The 22,025-nt window shown below is 42.2% G+C and overlaps 1 protein-coding gene across 4 annotated transcripts in view; it reads left to right on the forward strand.

Moving 5' to 3' along the window:
• The window catches only part of SEMA6A (semaphorin 6A), a 129,847-nt gene that overhangs the window by 103,365 nt on the left and 4,457 nt on the right, over nucleotides 1–22,025 (forward strand). For 2 of the 4 annotated variants that reach the window (XM_070374108.1, XM_070374109.1), the window contains one exon: nucleotides 3,795–3,950. The exons of 1 other annotated variant lie outside the window; for it this stretch is intronic. In XM_070374108.1, coding sequence (XP_070230209.1) covers nucleotides 3,795–3,950 — 156 coding nt within the window. Of the gene's footprint in view, nucleotides 1–3,794; nucleotides 3,951–5,182; nucleotides 5,844–22,025 lie in introns of those variants that run through there. One more of the 4 variants, XM_070374111.1, reaches the window with a different exon arrangement.

The raw sequence follows: 22,025 nt of genomic DNA on the forward strand, positions 1-22,025 counted from the left end.
CCTTCAGAAAGAGAACCCAGTTAGCATCTGCTCTTTTCAATATCATACTTTGCAATCATTTCCTGTAATTGAATAATATTTATCAGATATTGAGAAATTCAGGTCTTAAATCTACTTGAACCAGCAGCCTCCCCAGCATTCATCAGTCGGACTAAGGCCAACTTTAACTCCCAGGTAGTTTCTCATATAGATAGAATAATTAAAGCATGGGATGCTCTTGATGAATAAAAAGTACTCTTCGATTTATGGACCCCTCTTCCTGCCTTTACAAAAGGAAAGGAACTTATTAATTCCTCCACATTAACACTTTAAAGGACAATCCCCATTCGCTCCATCAGTGGTTTCTGTGATGACACTAAGAAGAGTTGGAATTTTCCTTTCAGCTAATAATTCTGTTCATTTCAGGCCCAGTCTCTCCGGTGTAAAGTGGTTAGATGATTAACTGACCATCAAAATGAGGGCTGGTTCAGTCAGTACTTACAAAAGCACAGGAGACTTTCTTTACACCAACTACTGCAAAAGATGCTTATTTTGGAGCTAATAAACCTAGAAGAGATTTAATTCATTCATTTGCAGATAGCTGCTTAGGGCCTACTATGTGCCAGGCACAGGACTAGCTACTCTTTTTGTACCATCAAAAAAAAAAACAACAAATAGCTGTTTTCATGAGCCCAGATATAAACAAGGAAGCCAGCCCCAAAGTCCAAGGTGCACCCACTGTGTCTAGCCATGTCCTTTACATGTCCCATAACACTGAAGCTCCGTGGCTGAGTACAGACTCATAGAGTGACCCACAGAACAAGAACTGCCTAACTCTGAAAAAAAGAATCATTCAATAACCCATGCAAACTCTGCATGGTAGAAGCTCTCTGCAATACCAAGTACATATACAAGAACCCCTTTTTAGTGAATTGGACCCTGATTGTCTTCCTTCTCTCATCCTCTCTTGTATTGATTTAGTGCCTCCTCTGTGTCTAATTGGCTACCATCACTGTTAATAGGTTAGAGTAGTTTGAAGGGTCTCTAACCTCTGGAATTATTAATACAAAGACTTGTAGATATAGAGAAACAATATGATGCACACTGGAGTTAACTTTTAAAATCTATTTCTTTGTACATTGTAAGAATAATACATAATTAGCTCCACTGATTAAAATTATGACTTTTCGTATTGGATTAACAAGACCAAATTATAGGTTCCAAATTGTTGACCTGTAATACCATATCCACAAATGATTGCCTATTTTTGTTGCATGATTTTGGTTACAGAGTCTCTTAGGGAATGCACAAAAACAATATAGCCCATAGAACCAGACTCTAAGAAGAAACATAAGTGACACCTATTTAACAGCTGGAGAGGTCGTAATAACAAGGTCATAATAATACACTTCTTTGACTTCAAGTGAAGGACGGCTGCTTACGGGTGCTTTCACATGGTAGTTCTAAAATTCCTGAGAATCAGGCACTGCTTTCTCAGACTACGGCTTCCACCAGTGACACACACTGTCTGTCCTCGAGCACACGTTTCAGAGATTACAAGCCTCACGCTGCTCTGTTTTTTTCTTCCATTTGAGTATACACGGTGCATGGTTTCTCTAGATTTACATGGAGAAAACGGAGATGTGGTGGGTATTAAACTAACATTTCAGCAATAGGCAGAAGCTGATTTCTCACATTTGCGTGCAACATTTTCCTACCTAACTACCATCTGGTCCACACTAATTTCCTCTCATAGCCATAGCTTTCCATTACCAATGACTTTTCCATGTATTTGCAGCATATGGTCCAGGAACTCTTTTCTATAGAGAATATGTCCCTTAGGCATATATTTCCCCTAGATTACCGTATTAAGAAATGTTCTCCCTAAACCATACTTATGGCATTACCATAAAATTGCCCCTTGAACACAGTTAAATTGAAAGTGCTCAAAATGCATATCAATTCAGGTAAAAGAAGTTCTTGCTACTTGGAGGAAAGGCTTCAGTTTTCCTCCCCTCTCTTTCTGACTCACTACTAAGCTATTTCTCACTGTTTGGGTGCTGAAGTCTCTCTTAGGTTGACAGCATGTTTCATGAGAGCATGGTTAATTCAACAGCAGAAAATAGAGGCTATATTTTAGACCTCAATATAAGCATAAAGGAAGTAAAAGAAAGTCTGTATTTCCAATTCCAGGTTATTAATTTTCCAACTCATGTTCTCTTATCAGTATTGGGAGATGAAATGTGAAACCCAGAAATGTAAAAAACAAAAAATCTAGATGCAAGCATTCTTGAGTTTTAAATGAACATGTTTTTAGCAGTTGGATATGAACTAGACTCTTTGTAGCAAAGCAGATATTTGAAGCTGTGTAGAAGCCAAACAAGCCCTACACAGAAAGAGGCCTCTTAAATGTTACCAAAGCTTTGTGGTAACATTTTAAATGTAGAGCTCCCAGGGAAATCCTATAGCTTAGATACCCACTTGGCTTGCTTGCTTTTCCCTGCTTTATTCACACACACACATTATATATATAACCATGTATGTATATGGTTACATGGTCTGTAATTTACAGTATTAAAGTCTCCTGAAACTCCAACTTGCGATAATAATTGTGAAAAAGAAGAATGCAGTGCATTCACTAGAATCTTTCTTTCTGGTGGCTGGCATTTTATTTATCACATGTGTGGTGATCACAGCCTGAGGATGGAGTCACTTGTGAAATCTGTCCTACTTTCTACCAAAGCCATCAACTACACATTCACAGTAGTTCCCTGATGTCTTTTTAAAAATTGTTCAAGAGGTTGCTTCTACAGGTAAGATGGTTTAATAAGCCAAAGACTCCACTTGAAAATCATAGAGAGGTTATTTTTTATTTCCACCAGAGAGAACGGGTAGTGGGGCTTCTTTAAATCATTGTGACAGTTTAGATCAAAGCGCCAGATGCGATCTGCATTTAACCTTGTGGGATGATGGAAAGGAAGGCTTAGAAATGTATTCACAGGAAATGTCCAATTTCTGCCATAACTCCCAACCTGGCCATCCTTCTTCTGGCATTATCCTGCAGTAGGCAACTCTGGATCTCAGAAAGCTCTCCCTTTCTAGTCTGAATCGTATCAGTCATGGTGGCCTCAAAACCCACCTCTCACCGGTATGAGTCAGGAGACCAAGAAACTTAACTTGGTTTGAGTAAGACACAAAAGGCAAAGCCATAACAAGCAGAACAGTTAAGCCCTGTATTCCAGGCAGGAGGGCTGGAGCAGCTCCCTTTAGAAAGCAGAATGCCTGTGAGGCTACACTGCAAGCAAATACTAGACACACACACATGGGAAAGGCTCGGGGCAGCTGAGTTGTCTGTGACAGGGCACACACTCAGCCACTACCATACACTGGCCCCATCATCATGAATGTTACCCCCAGAGTGGACACATTCTGCCTTAGTGCTGCTATGGGAATACCAAGGGACTCTGATATTTCCTGAGCACCTACGATGTGTCAGACACTGCTAGGTACTTTCAGCATGATGCCACTGTAGCCTCCAAACACTGGAGGCCTCTGTTTTGTGCACAAGGAAAATGAAGGCCCAGGGAGGTTAAGTGATTCCCTCAGCTCACCCAGCCAGCAGCAGAGACAAGACCCTCTAACTGCAAGTTCAAGGGCTCTCCTGCCGAATCCTACCACCAGCCTTATTATGTCTAGGGCAATCCCCTTTGAGTCTTTTACCGCCAGTTCAGGTGTCCCACCTCCTGGCCTCTGAGCAAAGAAAAAGCAGGCGTCTCCGGTGATGTCTTCCCTAACTGTATTTGTGATGAAAACAGGGCACTCCAGTTCCCTCCTGCCCAGCACCACCACGTCCGATTCGGCGGCTCAAGAGGGGTATGAGTCTAGGGGAGGAATGATGGACTGGAAGGAGTCACCCGACAGCACAGACTCTTTGGGGGCAGTGTCTTCCCATAATCACCAAGACAAGAAGGGTAAGGCCTTGGAAGCACCTCTTCCTCTGCGGGGAGAGGGAGGGCGGAGTGGGGAGGACCGTGTAGCTGCTTCCAGCTGAACCGCAGCAGCGTTTAAGGAACGGACCTCCAACACACGCTGACGGAAAGCGTCTCAGAAAAGACTGCAACCCAATCCTCCGTGCTAGACTTGATCCGAAATGATTCCCCAACCAAGGAGACACCACACAAAACAAATAACACATCCTCTCAGCTTCCTCCACCCAAGAGAGGCATGGCTTGGCCCAAAGTGGACGCTGGCTCCTAAAGTCCCCTTCTACTCCTCTTAGCTCACCCAGTGATTTTTGGATCCTCTTTTTCCCCCCATAATAAGATGGAATGCAATGCGGGCTTTGGCAAGTACATGTTATTACAGTCAAAGCCCGTTTAATCATGAATGGAGAAGTAGCCGCCCGTTTAATCATGAATGGAGAAGTAGCCGAGTGAAGTCTTTTCTGGCTGGTCCCATCCCTCACCCTTACAGGGGGCCGAATCTCAACAGAGCCGAGGTTCTGAGACGCACTTGATTGCCCTTAGAGGACAACAGCTAAAACAAAAAATATGTTATTTAATCAAGCAGAATTGCTATGCGTTTAAAATGGAAAGGAAGCCACGCTAAGTGAAAGGGACTCTACTGTGAACTGTCCTAAATTCTCCCCGGCTTTCTTTGCTAGAGACTAGAGACAGGAAATGTCATCTCTTTTCTCGCCATTTGCTGCTTCTGGTAACACATCCTACTTTAGTTGCAGCTGCAACCAAAGAGGCCTTTACTTGTCCAAAAAACAGTCCTGTAAATCAGAGACTGAAAAGCTCAGTTATGTTGCGAGCTGTTTCTCCCCATTCAGCATTGTTTACTTCTATATGTTTTCAAGAGTTTCATCCAAGCGGGGGTTTGAGTGTCGAGGGCAGACCAGCTCTGGTGACCTTTGGAAGACAGTCTCAGTGTCCTCCCCCACAGGTTTCTGTATACATACTTCCATCTCTGCTTTTAGAGAATGTTTGCTTAGGAGACTCACGCTAAATTTTCATCCTTTTCTTTTTTTTTCTGGAGGCTCCTCTCCTGAGAATGCCGTACACTCAGCCGCTACATGCCAAGCCCACATAGGACGATGCAACCCTTTTAACTTGTGAACTTACTCCCTTAGTCGATTTTATTATTCTCCTGTAACTTCTTACTGCTAATATGTCCTGCCCCAATATTTTTTTTTTTAAAGAAGCTGGTGTCTCGGCAGCCACTTAAGTTGGTGGGATCCCTGCTCTTCACCACCTCAAGACAGCACCAGATCCGTTTGTGACAGGGCAGAACTACCACCGCAGGCTATACCAGCCCTAACATGTGCCATTATTTGTTTTGTGTGGCTCTCGACCACAGATGTGTTAGTCTTGGCCGACTACTCAAGAAGAGACAACACAGTAAAAATCACATTGTGTTTGCCCACTGCGACTTTCTGAAAAACCAAACAGCCTTTCCAGTAAAGCACTAAATATGTCAACCAAATATCTAGCAGTTGGTTATAGTCATTTCCTCCTCACTTCCCCGAGACGGATGGCGAGAATTTTCTCCAGTCGTTAACTCTCCCAGGGGATGGAGGTTATCAAAGAGTCCAATTAACACTTTGACAGATCATTTGAAAATTCGGCATTGTTCATTCTCTTGGGTCTTCTTATGAATATTGACAAAGCTGGAAGCAGTCTACAGATTGTCAAACAATGGTGGCAGAGGTGATTGCATGGGTGTTTAACATGATCACTGTTCTCGTGCTATTAGCTCTTTGCCTTGCCCTGTCAAACTGGAGCTTCATTTTTTGACAACTGATTATGTATTTGATGGGGCAACGACAACGAGTTGTTATGCCGAAATTTAAAAAATAAAAATGTGATGTAGCTTAATGTTCCTTTTGCCATGATTTTTTATGATTTTGATTTCCATTTTGCTCTGAAGTGTTTTTTTTTTTTTTTCTGTTGAATGTTCATGATTTATTTCCAACTTTAATGTTCATGATTTATTTCCAACTTTTCTTTGGTTTCGCCAAGCGCTGTGTGGTATGACTTGGTGATGGCGTGACTCTGTTGGAAAAGTCTTGTTTCTTTTCTGACTCATGATGACGTCCTTTAACTTGACCCAATCTGTGATCCCCTTGCTTCTTTTCATTCCCTGATGTGGGCGCCTTAATGATGTCACATCCGTGCGTGTAGCATCTCCTGGGATGCGAGAGTTTCGTGGGTTTTCTGCAGGCCTCTGGTGGGTCCTCTTTTCACTGGGCCGATTGTCTCATGGGAATGTGACATTTGTGTGCCCTGGCTTTAGGAGCTAAATATACTCTGGAATTGTTTCTAAAATACCACACATTTCCCCGCTAAGCAGAAAATGGTATCTGCTGACCAGTTAGCTGAAGAGGAATCAAGTGTCTGGTGCCCTTTTTACTTTGGCTGCTGTGGGGGGAAAAAGCCAGTGAGCAGATGAGCCCAGAGCTCTGCTCTGCAGAAATGCTGAGCACTACTGGGCTGGTCCCCTCCTGGTCTCACCTCATCTTCCAAACAGTTCTGCATTTCCAGAGTATGTTTGCTTGCCTTTTTCTTTCTTTTCCTCGCTGTGTCTTTCGTCTTGATTTAATTCTGTGCGTCCCCCACATTCTGTCAAAGCCCCGTTCCTCACCTTGCAATCTAACCCTCTTCTGCTACCATTGTTCTCAGCCTCCCCTTTTCAAAATATTAATAATAGATGCCAGCCCTCTGCCCCTCTGCGGACCGTTCCAAGGCTCTTTCCTTCTACACTGGGGGGTAGCATTCCAACACTTTGTGTATACACAGTCATGCTAACAAAGTGTGAGAAGAGACCCGCAAAGCACACAGAAGCATTATCACAGAAAATGAAGTAATTTTCTCTCTCAGTAACTGGCCTTGCCCTTCATTACCCTGCTGGCCTTGTCTAATGTCACTTGTCCTTGTTGCTTTTCTTTAAAATTGCCTGATATCTTTCAAGCCCTAGATTCATTAGGAAAAAACACAGCCAGCTGCCCTGTTTTATCTCTGGCTCCCTAGATGTCTGGAGCCTCTACTAGCCAGCCCTTTAATCACCAAGCTGATAAATTAGAAGCAGCCCTGGCTACTTCTTTCTTGGTTTTGCCACATTTAAAAATATATATTATTTACTCATCCTATAACTATTGAGGTGGTAATGGGTAGTTACAAAGAGGCTCTAACTACCTATGAATAAGAAAGAAAATCCAGTTTATTTTTAGATTTGGCTTGTCTCCCCTCACCACCCCACCCCCCCTTCCCACAGCAAAAGAAATGAGAGCTTTCTTTTCTAGGTTAAGCAATAGTGAGAAGTAATAGCCACTCTTGTGCCTCGTTTCTGACCCAAAGTAACAGTCCTCTAAAACCTTATTTCCAAGAAGACTGCAAGATAGGTGAGGGAGTAGCCATGGACAGCTCTGCCAAGAGAGCTGTAGAGCATAAATGTCCAGTGGACACATGGACCACTGCCCCAAGGACACAGGAATAAACCAGATTAGAAGGAAATCTCCTTCAGAGTTTATTTTCTAGAGTTCTCATGAGCTCTCAGCAAGCTGATGAAATAGTCGATATGTAGAAAAATGTTCCCATTGGATTGGAAGTGCCAGAGCTGTAGTATGCATATATATTTTGGGAAATCTTTGAAACAAGTTATTATCACATTATTATATTTAGTCAAGAAGATGTGCTCAATTCAGACCAGGAAAAGATGTAGAAACAGAATTTAAATTAGAGATCAAATGAATAATTTAAACTAAAATGTACAGCAAATGCTGAATATATTTTAATCAATGTACAAGCTGTTTTGTAAGCAATTTTTAGTCTGGGAAATAATATTCCAGTAAGATTCAGAAGGTCTATAAAGGATGCTGAGTATACTGTCCACACTTTCTAACAATCCTGAATGGAACTGCATAAATCATAGAGTTTATCAACAATCCTCTTTATAGCCAATTCTTTATTCCTCAAGTACATCATCGCCTCCAAGGAGGACAGGTCACATCTTACAAGAGATGATTTAAATGACTCAGAGACATCATGGCCTTCAATACCCAATCATATGGTGGAAAGTTAACACCCGTGTCATTTCTCCTTCCATCTTCTTAGTTATGTCAACACAAAAGTCTGTTTGGTGCTTTAACAACTCCAGAAACTCACTACTATTCTTTTGAGAAGAAAGAACAGGCTTTAGATGGCTTTGCCATGCAGCTGAAGCTAGCTGGAACTCACTCTGTTTTACTTTCAGTTAATTTGATTTGGGGGCTTCCCAGGGGGCTCAGTGGTAAAGAATCCACCTGCCAAGGCAGGAGACACAGGAGACTCAAGTTCAATCTTAGGTCAGGGAGATCCCCTGGAGTGGGAGCTGGCAACCCACTCCAGTATTCTTGCCTGGAGAATCCCATGGATGGAAGAGCCTGGTGAGCTATAGTCCATGGGGTCAAAAAGAGTCAGACACAACTTAGCGACTGAGCATGCAATTTTATTTCTGTGGTTACCTTCTAGTTATGAAAAGTGACACTTTTTTAATGATATAAACTTTCCACCTGAAACAAATTTTAAAGGCAATGTAAATAAAATACTAAGTAAATGCTGATGTAGGAAGTAGAGGGATACAGGAATACTAAAAGTAAATAACACTGTATGTGAGACTCCTTGATTTGCAGCACTATTAGCTGATGACTAAACTGTGGGTCGGAGAAGGCAATGGCAAGCCACTCCAGTACTGTTGCCTAGAAAATCCCGGGGATGGGGTCGCACAGAGTCGGACATGACCGAATCGACTTAGCAGCAGCAGCAGCAAACTGTGGGTAACTCTGGCCTGGAGCAATTAACAGAGTACAGCGAGGATGAAATTACCACCAAAACTGTGCTTCTGGCATTTGGAAGAACAAGATTGAATGAGGGTGCTACCTTCTACTGGCTGGGCCCTGACCACTTCAATTATACAGTCTAGCGCTCTTCTGATTTCTCTTCCAACTACAGAGCTTTGTGATTAGAGATGAGAAGTTTGGTCAAGTAGGAATCGAGAGCACGATGGATTTCGACTAAAAAGAAATTAGTCATCCTAGGCTTGTTAAGCATCTGGCGAGATGCTTTCCAGACCAGCAGTGAGCATCCAAGTATAGACAACAGCTCGTTACTTCCCTAATGCGGCCCAGGGACAGTTTACCTCTAGCACTTACACTTTTCCAAGATCTGTAAGGACTCTTGTGCTACAGTGCATCCCGTTGGCCTGGCAATAACCTTTACTTGACCTTTTCTTTGCCTTTTCTCTCTTTCAAACTTTACCTACTGTGAGTCCCAAACCCTAGAGTCAGAGTTTCCTCATGAACAGACTAAGAAACCCCATTTTCAGAGAGCATGTTTGGTAACAGAGTCTAGCCCAATTGCTTCTGCATTTAACAATCTGTAATGCTTAAAATGCCAACAAAGGTCCATATAGTCAAAGCTATGGTTTTCAGGTAATCATGTAATGTACACATGTGAGAGTTGGATCATAAAGAAGGCTAAGTGCCAAGAAGACCCTTGAGAGTCCCTTGGACAGCAAGGAAATCAAACCGTTCAGTCCTAAAGGAAATCAACACAGAATATTCATTGGAAGGCCTGATGCTAAAGCTGAGGCTCCAATACTTTGGCCACCTGATGTAAAGAGCCAACTCACTGGAAAAGATCCTGATGCTGGGAAAGACTGAAGGCAAAAGGAGAAGGGGGCAGCAGAGGATGAGACGGTTAGATAGAATCTCCAACTCAATGGACAAGAATCTGAGGAAACTCCAGGACACAGTGGACGACAGAGGAGTCCATGGGGTGGCAAAGAGTCAGACATGACTTAGTGACTGAACAACAATGCTTAAAATCTAATGGATGAAGGTTTTAAAACATCTTATTTCTCCCAGTGAGGAAAGAGATCTCTTGGCTCCTAGCAAGTCATATGCAGGTGATCATATATACACAGAAAATTATTGCTGATGAAGGTAATAAAGGCAGAAAAATAAGCATCTTTTCCTGACTCGTAAACTTGGACTGCATTTTTTTCTGCCATTTCTTCAGTAACATTAACATAACAAAAATGTTTTCTGAGGAGTCGTCAAGCAAAATTTATTACTGGCTCCATTGCACAGTATTGGATGCCAATAAGGAGTTAGAGGCTAAACTAGAGACAGACAGAGTTCCTGTCCAAGAAATATCAAACCGCCAGACAGATGAAGCACACACAGACACAAAAATGCACCAAAAAGTCTTTACGACCACTATTATCCTTGTTCACAAGGCAAAATGGTGCACAGCAGATTTAGAAAAAAGTATTAGACAACTGAAGACAACTTGGCTGAACACATCAAGGACACAGGACTTGGAAACACTTTCCCAGCCCCTTTTCTTTAGTCGTCCCCCTCAGTACCAGTATTATAGCAGTCATACACCACTTGCCAGGGAGGATGAGGGAAAGGAGGTGTCTTTGGTACAGAGCTCATATTTAAAATTTTTGTGGAAATGCTGGCAAAGTTGGGCTCTTTTTGAACACTCTGAGCTTTATTTAAAAAAAAAAAAAAGCTCGACAGTAATTTTCATAGTTTTTATTAATAAAACCTATAGTACCACAGCCATTTTTAAATGTGATAGAACAGGACAGTCTTGGAAGCAAAAGGGGTTAAGAGGGGTTCTGTTTGACGGGGAGGGAGCTGCCAGTGGGGAGACAAAGGGCTGCAACTTCCTCTTAACAATCAACAGCTAACCTAGCCAGGTGGGAGCATGCCTGGTGAGGGTCAAGGAGATGGGGGACTGGTGGCTGTTTTCCCCACAATGCTTTTGAGTAAGACTTCACTTATTTCTGGTTTTGAGAGGGAGAGGAAAGGCATCCTTCAAAATTCATAAGAAATTTGGCATCTACGTCGTTGCTGATAAAGAAAAATACAGTTCATGAAATGCAGTCCATTCGTATAGTTTTAAATTTGTAAACTGTGCTATACCTGCCCCTTAAAGATTTATTATCATTGTTATTATGCTCTGTTAAACTATTTTAATCTCCAAAAGTTTAGAGTGAGTCTGAAGAACAGTCATGGGTAACCAATAGATGTACATCAGCTGAGCATGGAAGAGTAGGGTTGCTACATTAAGTACAGAGTACCCAGTTAAATGTGAATTTGACAAACCATGAATAATTTCTTAGTATAAGTGTGCCCCACCTGTTTCATGGGACATGCTTACACTAAAACATTATTACTTACCTGAAGTTGAAATTTAACCAAGAGTTCTGCATATTGATTTGCGACCTTGGCAATTCTATTGAAGAGGCTGCTGATAATTTATTCAGTAAGTATATAAGATTTAATCTCTAGTCTACATCTGCCCTTTAACTCTTAGGAAATTTATAGTAACCTACATAAGAGCAATTAAAGTTAACAACTTCATTCTGGGAAAAAATATTTTCATTATATCTAATTCCAAAAGTTGTATATGTGTTTGGATATTAGGGTAATTGAAAAAGTTATCACTAAAAGTAAGCTTTCAAGGGTCACTTTTAAGTGAAGAAGACTCAGAAATCAAATTGTTCCTAAACAAAGGCAAGATTAAAACCACTGTTTCTAATTTTAATTTAACCTCAGGTTTTTTATCAACTGTTATGTAACCATTGGGTTTTTTTTTTCCTATAATTATTTGGATGCCTTTTTTTTTTCATTTCTCATTTACATGACTTTGAAGGAGATGAACTAGAATCCAGAAAGCACTAGAAAATAATAGTAAATTTCACAGTTAATTTAACAGAAAATGTAATAATGGTGACACTAACCCTAGTCGCAAAGAAAGGCATGCATTTCAGTCCCTCAGTCGTGAGCTGCTTTTTGCAGCCCTCTGTCCATAGGATTCTCCAGGCAAGAATACTAGAGTGGGTTGCCATTTCCTCCTTCAGGGGATTTTTCCAACCCAGGGACTGAACCCAAGTCCCTTGCAGGTCTTGTGCTGGCAGGCAGATTCTTTACCTCTGAGCCACCTGGGAGGCCCCAGAGATGTAGTAAGTTAACTACACTTTAGTAACATTAACCCTAGCTTGGTTGTAAAGAACCTGCCTGCAATGCAGGAGACCCAAGTTCAATTCCTGGATCGGGAAAATCTCCTGGAGAAGGAAATGGCTATCCACTCCAGTACTGTTGCCTGGAGAATCCATGGACAGAGGAGCCTGGCGGGCTACAGTCCATGGAGCCACAAGAGTCAGCGACTCTTAGCGACTAAACCACAAACCCTAGTATCAAAGAAAGGGAAAACAGCAACTTTCCTTCATTTCTTTCTTCATGCATTCAAAACATTCAGCAAACATGTGTGCTATATGGGAGCCTTCTGCTGAGTGCTATAGTACAGGCTGATCTGATTCATGGAGGCTATACACAAGGAGCCTGCAGGTTAGCAGGGGGTACCCACAGGTGGCCTCTTGGCTAGCAGTGGGGCATGGCAAAGGCTGAGAGTTCAGAGAAGCACATAAAGGGTCAGAAAGGGAACTGAGATTGAAATGCTAGTCTGCAACCTTAAAAGTCATGCTCAGGGGTTTTGGCTTTACCTGTAGGCAGTGGGTGGGAGGGAGGGAAATACAGAGATCAAAGAGACTGACAGATGATAGATAAATAATAAATTGATTATTCAGTCCTATAGATTGTTAATTACACATACACAATATGTTTGGAAAATAGAATTTTGCATCAGTTTTGAATCTATAGTGTTTTTCTGTATATCACTGGCATTTTCTACAGCTGTTTCATGCCAAACTAAGACCTCTGTGCTGGTAAAGCTGAGCCCCAGACTCCACCTTCTGTGTCAGTGGGTAGAACATTGGGGTGCAGGGCACACGCCAGACTTCATCCAGAACAGATTTTGAAATGGCGGGGAGGGCAGGGGGAGACTGAGAAAGAAATGATAATATAATTCAGGGTGCCACCATTTGGGGCTTCCCAGGTGGCACTAGTGGTAAAGAACCCACCTGCCAATGCTAACTTTTACTAAATTAATATTTCTTTGTCACCTGCCAGAAAAGGAATCTATTGGTAGTCTCTGACATTTCTTTGAGGCACCAAGGAAAATGATCTATTGTGAGCCAGCCAGGCACTGGGCTCTCTACTGGACGACCTGGAAGGTTCCCTGCGAGCATGGGTGTTTGGGGGTGGGGCAGCAGGATACCCACGTGGTCAGCTGTAATTGTTCTTTCAGCCGCACAGGCAGAGATGTAGATTTGACCTAATTAATTTTGTATCCTCTTGACAACTTGCTAAATTTATCTGGGGTCTTGATGAGATTATTGTGGAAAGGGTAGAAGGAAAAGAAGTTAAATGTCAGCCACGTAGAAAGCTGTTTCGTCTCCCTGCCTGCCTGAAAGTGCACACCAATATTTGAATTTTCTTTTCTAGAAATACCAATTGAACCTTTTATCTTCACTTAACATCATTTTCTCAAAAAAAAAAAAAAAGGACTCAAATTATGATTAGAGAGACTTTTTTATTTTAAAATCAGCAACTTAAATCTTGGGGTGTTAAAAAAATCAGTTCACCTCTAAAAGTGCTACTTACTTTAATCTGTAGCTACTTTTTTAAGCCACATCACCCTTGACATGAATTCATTTGCCTCACCCTTTTCTTTCAATCTTTTTCCCCCTTTCTCTCCTATCTTTTGCACAAAAACACACACAAGTGACAAAGTTTTCTGACAGCTTAATGGAACTTTCAAGGACTACAGGGACTAGGTTAGGCATGATCGTATTAACTGAACATCTGGTGTAGTTAAAAATGTGCTCTTTAATTGGCTCAACTGCACTGTGCTCAGCTAAAATTTGTTTTGTCCTCACAATCAAATTGGGAAGAGTCAGTGTGTATTTTGGAGCACGTATATTAATGGGAAAATAATACTAGCTTTGTCTCAGAACTCTTTCTGATAGCCTTGTTTCTTGGAGTTTAAAAAAAAAATGCTTGTTATATACAGGTTTGACTTTGCAAACCTCACTGCTCCACAGACAAAGTAGTCTAGCAAGGGCAAAATGGTGGAAACAGGGAAATTTCTTGAGGATAGCCTCTCTTTTCTTGACATTATACATGAGAATGGCCTCAAAAGCTGCAAGAGTTGCTCAGAATACATAATTCATGCCATTGCTATAGAAGGAAAGAGGATGGAAGCGCTGTATCCACTCGGTGGTTGCAGGGAGACACAGGCTATGCAAGTCATAATAGGTAAAGTCCTGCCAAGCGTGTGACTGTGCTGCAGGCCTGAGCAGACCCACAAGAACCCCATCAGACACCAGTCTCCCAGCACTTCAGTCACAGAAAGACTCTAGAGTCAACCACTGAAACACAGCTGGGTAAATTCACATATATTGCGTACAGAGAACACGGGCTCTTCATAGGTGTCAGAAAGCTAATTACGGGTGGTATGAAGGTTTGTCATCCTTAATTAGTATTTCTTAAGCTCTTATAAGTCTATAGTTGGGTGTTATCTTTGTAAAGAGATTCCTTTTTAATGTGACAATAGGAATTTCCCACTGCAATTATTTTTAAAATTTGTGTTTTTAAAAAAGATGCACTCTTTTTCAAATATGTATCTGCAATTAGATTTCTTCACTGAAGGCAGGCGCAGCCATTAGGAACTGTATAGAGATAATGAAAGTTCAGTACAATCACCACAGACAGCGCTCATTAGGAGAGAAAATGATGTCAAGAAATTTACAGGGCAGCACACTGCGTTACGCCTAACCTTTTGGACATATTAGAGCCTGTCATTTCCAGCCCTACAGCCTTTTGTTATTCATAAATAATAGATAACACTGGACACAATCATCTGACATTTGTTAAGGTAATAAATATACCCTAAGTGCTGACGGGTCTTGCACTCCGTGATTTAAAAGCACACAGCAGAAATTTAATGTAACTTAAAATGTCTTATATAATTCTATGGGTTTGCAGATTCAGTTCACCTCAGCAGATGTGTAACCACCGAGCTCTGCTGAGTACACGTTGTAAAGCAGGACCTTCATTTGAGGAACAGAACATGAGCTCAGGTCCCCTACTTCTATCCAGAAAAGAAAGGAAAAGAATCTTCCTGGGTTTTTTATTCTCTTGTCTGATCGTGGCGAGGTAAGGGGAAAGATCCCCTGAACCAGATGTCCCTTGATGGCTGTGCATTGTTTGAGGAGATGTCAAGGTGACATGGGATTCAAGCTTTAAGGGAGGATGCTCTACGCAACTATTTGGTAGTGAGCTCCTACCAAGCTTCTCTTTCCTCTGTCCCCGAGACCCAGTCCTGACTGGGCTCTCTAGGACCATCCACTAACTGAAGGCCCCTGGGACAGAGATGGGGAGCATGAGAAATTCCTGCGACTTTATAGTGGGGCAAATAAAGAGACAGTGGGCATTTTGCCAGCAGCTTCTGGCTCCAGCAGAAGGGTTGATTCTGTTACAGAAGTAGTGGTACAGCATTTTAGGCCATACGTCAAGCTTTTGTCAGGTACCAAGGGGAAGTGTTAGGGATGTATTGTTCTCGCCAATAAAATCACATCAATTTTGTATCCTTTGTCAGAATATGGCAACTGCAAGAAAATGTCATACACAAGACCCACTAAAGATTCATACTTTCGTGAACATCAAGGAAGATTGCATTATTATTTTTTTTATTTTACAAATAATTTAGCAAGTCTGGCTACACATTGCCTCAGTGCTGTCTGGGGTTGGATTTCAAAGTGAAACACTTTGATGTTGTTCTCTGGAATATTATTCCTATCATTTAGGGCAGTGCCTCTCAAGCTTTAGCGAATGTATGAATCATCTGGAGGCCTTGTTAAAACACAGATTTCTGAACCCAATCTCCAGAGATTCTGATTCAAAAGTTCTAGTAGGACCCAAGGATTTGTATTTCCAACAGGTTACTAATACGGAGTCACCCTAATTTAGGACACTTTTCAAATTGTATGGGCTATCTTATTTAAGGTCTCTCTCCAAGATTCTGTTATATTTTTAAATCCTTATTTCTCCATTCTTGGTTAACACACTTGAACCCAAAGTGTTGCATCAAAACAGTTTATCTGGGACCACACAGAAAGCAGGTAACTTGTCAGTTGGAAACACTCACCTTACATTATTAATTGAGCATTAAATGTGTCCTGCACAGTGCTAAATGCTTTACATGAATTCGTTTATTCAATCTATTTAATCCATCCACAACACCCATCTCAGAGTCAATACTACTGGGGCTTAGAGAGATTGAGTGACTTGCCCAGGAACACAACTAGTTAGTTATAGATTCAAGACTGATACCCAGGTCTTTATGATCTCAAGATTTACATTCTTAACCAATAATACCCAAAATCATCTATAACCCAGATTCCATGAACTATATTCCCAGTAAGTTTAAGTTTTAAGAGTATTCAAACAAACCTGTCTCCTTAACAGTAAGTTTAAGAGTATTTAAACAAACCTGTTTCCTCAAATTTGTTTTATCTTTGCATTGCAGAGAAAAAAAATCAGAGTGCTGCAAAAAATTCCAAAGAATGACCCAAATTCCACAATTTTATAAGACGATCTACTTCCTTATTTTGTAGCCTTGATGTCTCTTAAGAGAGCAAAGAAAGATGGAACCGGGAAGCTGGAAAACAGAAATGCTTTGTCTGGTTTCCAAAACTTTAGATGTTGGGTTTCTAGTCTTCCAAGAAAGAAAACCTCAAATAGAAGGAAAGTAAACCATGCAAATTCTGCTTAAAACTTGGCCCATCTGAAATAGTCATTACCTTTACAAAGACAGTGAGAGTCTCAGCACATGGAACCACAGGTCAACATTCCAAAGCATGGCTTTTAAAAATGATCTGATCATGACCCCCATTCTAGACCTCATCTCCGCTCTGGGTGCAGTCCTCCCAGGGGCAGGGCCGAGTCTAAAATAGTGGGGCCGAGGAGGAGGAGCCAACCAAGCACTCCCACTGGCACGGAGGGGAAAATGAAGCTTTATGCTCATCCTCCCTTTTCCTCCTGCGATGGCATCGCCACAACAAATAATGCATCAGTTTCAGAGGTGATAGGACTGGAAGTGGATTCATCCGCAGACGACCACAGGCAGCATCATTTCAATATGGGAGTTTTAAAATAGCCTCTGAACGGAGGATATTAAACAGCCAGGAAGCTGTCTCTACTGTGGCGTGGTCAGTCATTAACTTGATACCTCTGGAAGACAGACCATGGCCTCTTCCAGTACCTAATCTTTGGCCTGCCAGGGGGGAAAAAACGATTTGAAAATAAAATAAAAAGGGAAAGTTTGAGTTGTAAACTCTGAGCCCATTTCCATGGCTGCTGGTGGTTCCGTTTATTCCTAAGCCATCTGGTTCGCATTATGCCGTGTAAGACTAGGAGAAGGCTGCTTCCTGCCGAGATAACCACAGAGAGCTCCCCCTGCACTTTCCGTGTGGTCATCTCCATGGGCCGGGGTGTGGCTCTGAGAATAAATTATCTGCAGTTAGGTTTTTCCCCTATTTGTTTTTTTCTCTCTTTGCAGGGATTACAGCGGGTCCTCTGTGGTTAGCGGCCGCGATGCTTGGCCCGTGACTCGTTCATTCATTCATGCTGCCTTGCAGGACTCTGAGGCTGGCGTTTTGGTGCACTTAAGATTTTCAAACAAGAAAAATTGGGTTGTTGGATTCCATTCACCCAAGTTGTTATGAGGATTTCAAGGAAATTACAGGCTTGTCTTACTATAAAGCAGAAGCAAGAGTCTATTTTTAGGGGATCCCACTCCGGAGCTTTTCTTGGTATTTTGCCATCTTTCTTAGCTCTCAGGCCCAACACGAGCCCCGCTCTGGCTCAGTGGTGGAAGAAATGTCCATCCTCCTTTTTGCCTCTGCATATTTCTCTAAAGGACACAGAGAGGCTTTGTTGTCTTTGTGGTCAGCGGGTCCGCTTCACACAGATGCCTATTAATCACTTCACTGTGGAGACAGACACATCCATCATATCGCAGCAGCTCCGAAACAGGCAGTCCAGTGAACAGGGGTGAGAGGGGAAAGTGTGCACTTAACCATTTCAAGGTTCTGATAGTAGAAGGTCTCATGTACTTAGCAAGGTAACTGGAGTGGGGATGGGTAAGGCTTTTCCTTTGGTACTTAGTTTAACAGGTGCGAAAGTAAATTTATTTCTCTTTGTTTGGCTTCATTTCTTTGATAGGACAGGTAACATCTCCCAGCCATGTCTGTATGGTGCAGGGGATAAGTATAGTTGAAGACAGAGTCTTATTTTAATAACAGTGATAATAAATTCAAGTAGGCTGGCTGTGCTTTTGATGCAAAGGTACTGACTCTTGGAAGCCTGTAGTTTCTCAATAATGGATTCAGTGTGGAACAGAATAAGCTGAAAGTCAGTTTTCTTAGGCAAGAAGACCCTTGAAATCACAGGTAAATTAATCGGTAATTTTCCTTCCAAATGGACATGTCTTCTAAACATCTTTTTTAGACTTTCAAGGCTTTTCACAGCCTGTTTCCAAATGGGGTTCAGCTCTCACTCCTATCTTCCCCTCCAAGTACTCATTCAGGCATGCACTCATTTACTATTTATTTAACAGCTATTTACTGAGCACCTGTATGCCTGGGGGTGCAGCGGAGCAGAAAATCTCTCCTTCCTGGATCTGTCTGGAGCAATTTAGGTGTAAAAAACAGAGCATCATAAGTGATGACTTTAGGGGAGAGAGGTGCAGAGGTCCAGGAACCCTTAACAGAAGGAAGAGCTAAACTGGCTTGAGGGAATTGGAGACAGTTTCTTCAGGTCAGCTGAGACCTGGAGGAGGTCAGAAGGCTGGGAGGTGAGCAGGGGTTTTCTGGGCAGAGGGAGCAGCCTGTGTGAAAGCCCAGAAGCAATGAGAATGCAGCAGAGAGGTGGTGCCTAGAGCTAAGAGGCTAGAAGGCACCTGGACCACTGGCCATCACTGAACACAGCCTGCTCTTTCCTCCCTTCCATGCCTGGGTTCTTGTTGCTCTCTCCACTTGGGTTGACATCCCATGCACTTGAAGTCTTAGCTCAAACGCCAGCTCCTATATAAAGCCTTTGCCCATCCGTATTAGGTAGAAGCAATCATCTCATGATGCTTCTGGGCTTTGGATGTAGTTCATATGCACACACCTATCTTCTCCCGTACTGGATCACAGACTTTGTGCCTCCTTCATCTTTGTCCCCCCAAAGCCCACCAAGGGACTTTCATCCATGCTCAGTAATTGCTTGCTGAAGGCAGCCACAAGGTGCATTTGGTCAAAACCTTGTTAGTCCAGGAGAGGACAGTCAAGGCGCCAACAACATCACAATCCAGCCCTGAGTTAGGAGAGTATCTTTTCTGAGGCATGTTGTTCCCAAGCCTGGCGCTGGGCATCCTGTGCAGACTAGAGGCAATGGTAGAGAATCTTCGAGCTACCAAAAACCATTATTTAAATAAGGAACTTGATGTTTGACATTTCAAAGTGCATGGACATCGTCATCATAGGAAAAATCAGAACTGTGTTGGGTTTCCTCTTATTTTGCCATTTATAACTGCTCTTATTGTGAATTACATATTGTAGGGCCTGGAGGGTGGGGTTGTTCATAATCTTTTCAGCCTCTAAAGAGCTTCACACTGCCCCTCTGAGACCTCCTTCCAGCAGCCTCTGAAAACTCTCTCAGCTCAGAAAAAAAAAAGAGTGGAGATTCTATTCTTTCTCAGTTCTGCCAATTTAAGGCATGATTTCAGAGAAATCTTTGGGCCATTGTGTGTCTAGCTTCCTGCAATAGGAAGGTGGAAAGAATAACCATTTAGCACCTCATGACTAGTGAGAAATAGCTGGTGGTTAATGAATCAATGCAAAGGGTTTCTCAGATACTCTTTTCATTACTAATGCCCCATTTTCAACTGGCGAGAGCAGAAGGCCCAGGGGTCGGTAGAGGAAGGTATTCCAACAGCCCAGGGTGGAAAAGGCATCACCCTACAAAGGCCCTTCTACTTGCCTAGGGTTTCCGCGCCACTCCTGAAGCAATGATGTTCCTCCAACCCTAACCCTGAGCCCTTTGCAAAGACGCATTGGTTTTGTATTAGCTGATTTCGCTGGAGCACTCAGTTGTTACAAATAACCCATTTACCTTTATCCTCTCTTTTGGAATTATCCCAGAACAAATATCTTTTTACTTTAAAAATAGTTTATCCTATTATTATTTTGAATACATATCGAGCACCTTTATAGATTTCTTTCATCTAATGGTTGTTAGTATGATTATATTCTGTTATATGGGGATATTCTGTGATTTCAGAAGCAAATCACTTCAAAGATGACCCACCAAGTTTAGAAGTTTATTTAAAATCTGTCTCTAAATGTGTTGCAAACCCATTTATTTAATAATTACTCAGTAAGTGCTCGACCAAGAGCCCTGGGGATGGTGAGGATTATAAACACATATAAAATATGTGCCCTACCCTCAAGGAGCTGATTATAGGATTATTACCCCACTAGGAATCTAACTCGGAGAAGGCAATGGCACCCCACTCCAGTACTCTTGCCTGGAAAATCCCATGGACGGAGGAGCCTGGTGGGCTACAGTCCATGGGGTCGCTAAGAGTCGGACATGACTGAACAACTTCACTTTAACTTTACACTTTCATGCATTGGAGAAGGAAATGGCAACCCACTCCAGTGTTCTTGCCTGGAGAATCCCAGGGACGGGGGAGCCTGGTGGGCTGCCGTCTATGGGGTCGCACAGAGTCAGACACGACTGAAGCGACTTAGCAGCAGCAGCAGCAGCAGGAGTCTAACTAGTAATATGCATGAGTCCTAAGTCATTTCAGTAATGTCAGACTCTTTGCAACCCCATGGACTATAGCCCACCAGGCTCTTCTGTCCAAGGGATTCTCTAGGCAAGAATACTGGAGTGATTGCCAAGCCCTCCTCCAGGGGATCTTCTCAACCCAGGGATCAAACCTGCGTCTCTTTACATCTCCTGCACTGGCAGGAAGGTTCTTTACCACTAGTGCCACCTGGGAAGCCCAACTATTAATATAATCACTGTGTTTTGCTCAACATTTCCCACTGTTGTTGTTTCACTTATTTCAAAATTCAGGGCCTACAGGCAATCCTGAAACAGAGGTACATGTTCCCTGATGTTGCCTCAACATATCAACCTTTTGGCAACATTTGCAAAGCCCAAGGATTGGAGCTGGGAAGAACACGTCTGCCCCTCCTCTGGGAGACCCATAGCAAATAGAATCTAATGGCAAAGCTGTGACTGTCACTCTTAAGCCCTCCGTGAGCTACTAACCCCCCATCTCTCTTTGGTGGCTTCCTCTGATCTTTAGATGTGTCCAGCAAACTGCTGTACTTAAGCTCTTTCTTAATCATTATTTCAACTGATTCTTATAACTACGCAGTAAGGCATTAAAATTAAGGGTGTTTACCCCACATTACAGATGGAAAAAACTGAGTCCCAGAGACATTGTCACTTGCTTAATGGTCACCCAGCAGTAAGTGGGAGCAAGATCTCTAGTGTTACACTACCCTCAGCCTGACTGACAGGTCTGGTGTGTTCAAGTCTTCACAATGACCATCTGTACAAAGCTGATTTAATCATTTCCACAGATGCTGCTTTGCCCTTTTCTTATGATATAATCAGAAAGCTTTAAGTTTGGAAGGCATCTTCCAAAAATAACTTTTCACGTCTTATCTTCTTGACTTTGCTTTCAAGTTAATCTCTGATCTGTTTCTAACTTTGGACATGGGGTTTCTGATTTTGCACAAGCAGAGGAGGGAAGCCACCTGTTTCAAGGTAGCTATCTCAAAGCCCAAGAAATGCAGAAAGGTTTTTAAAGACACTATTTACATAACAAAATGAGCCAAAGAAAGCTGTCTGAGACTATTTTTCTCAAAGGTCAGACCCTGCTTGATTTGTTAAACAACCAAAAACCTGAACTCAAATGTCATGCACTAAAAGAGTCTTTCCCAGTGAAAGAGCAAATGGGGTCCAAGAGACTCGGATAGTTAAGCACCTTCAGACAAGAAAGACTATTTGGGAGCTAAAAGCAAAG

This window comes from Bos mutus, chromosome 7 (assembly GCF_027580195.1).
Source record: "Bos mutus isolate GX-2022 chromosome 7, NWIPB_WYAK_1.1, whole genome shotgun sequence".
Lineage (NCBI taxonomy): Eukaryota > Metazoa > Chordata > Mammalia > Artiodactyla > Bovidae > Bos > Bos mutus.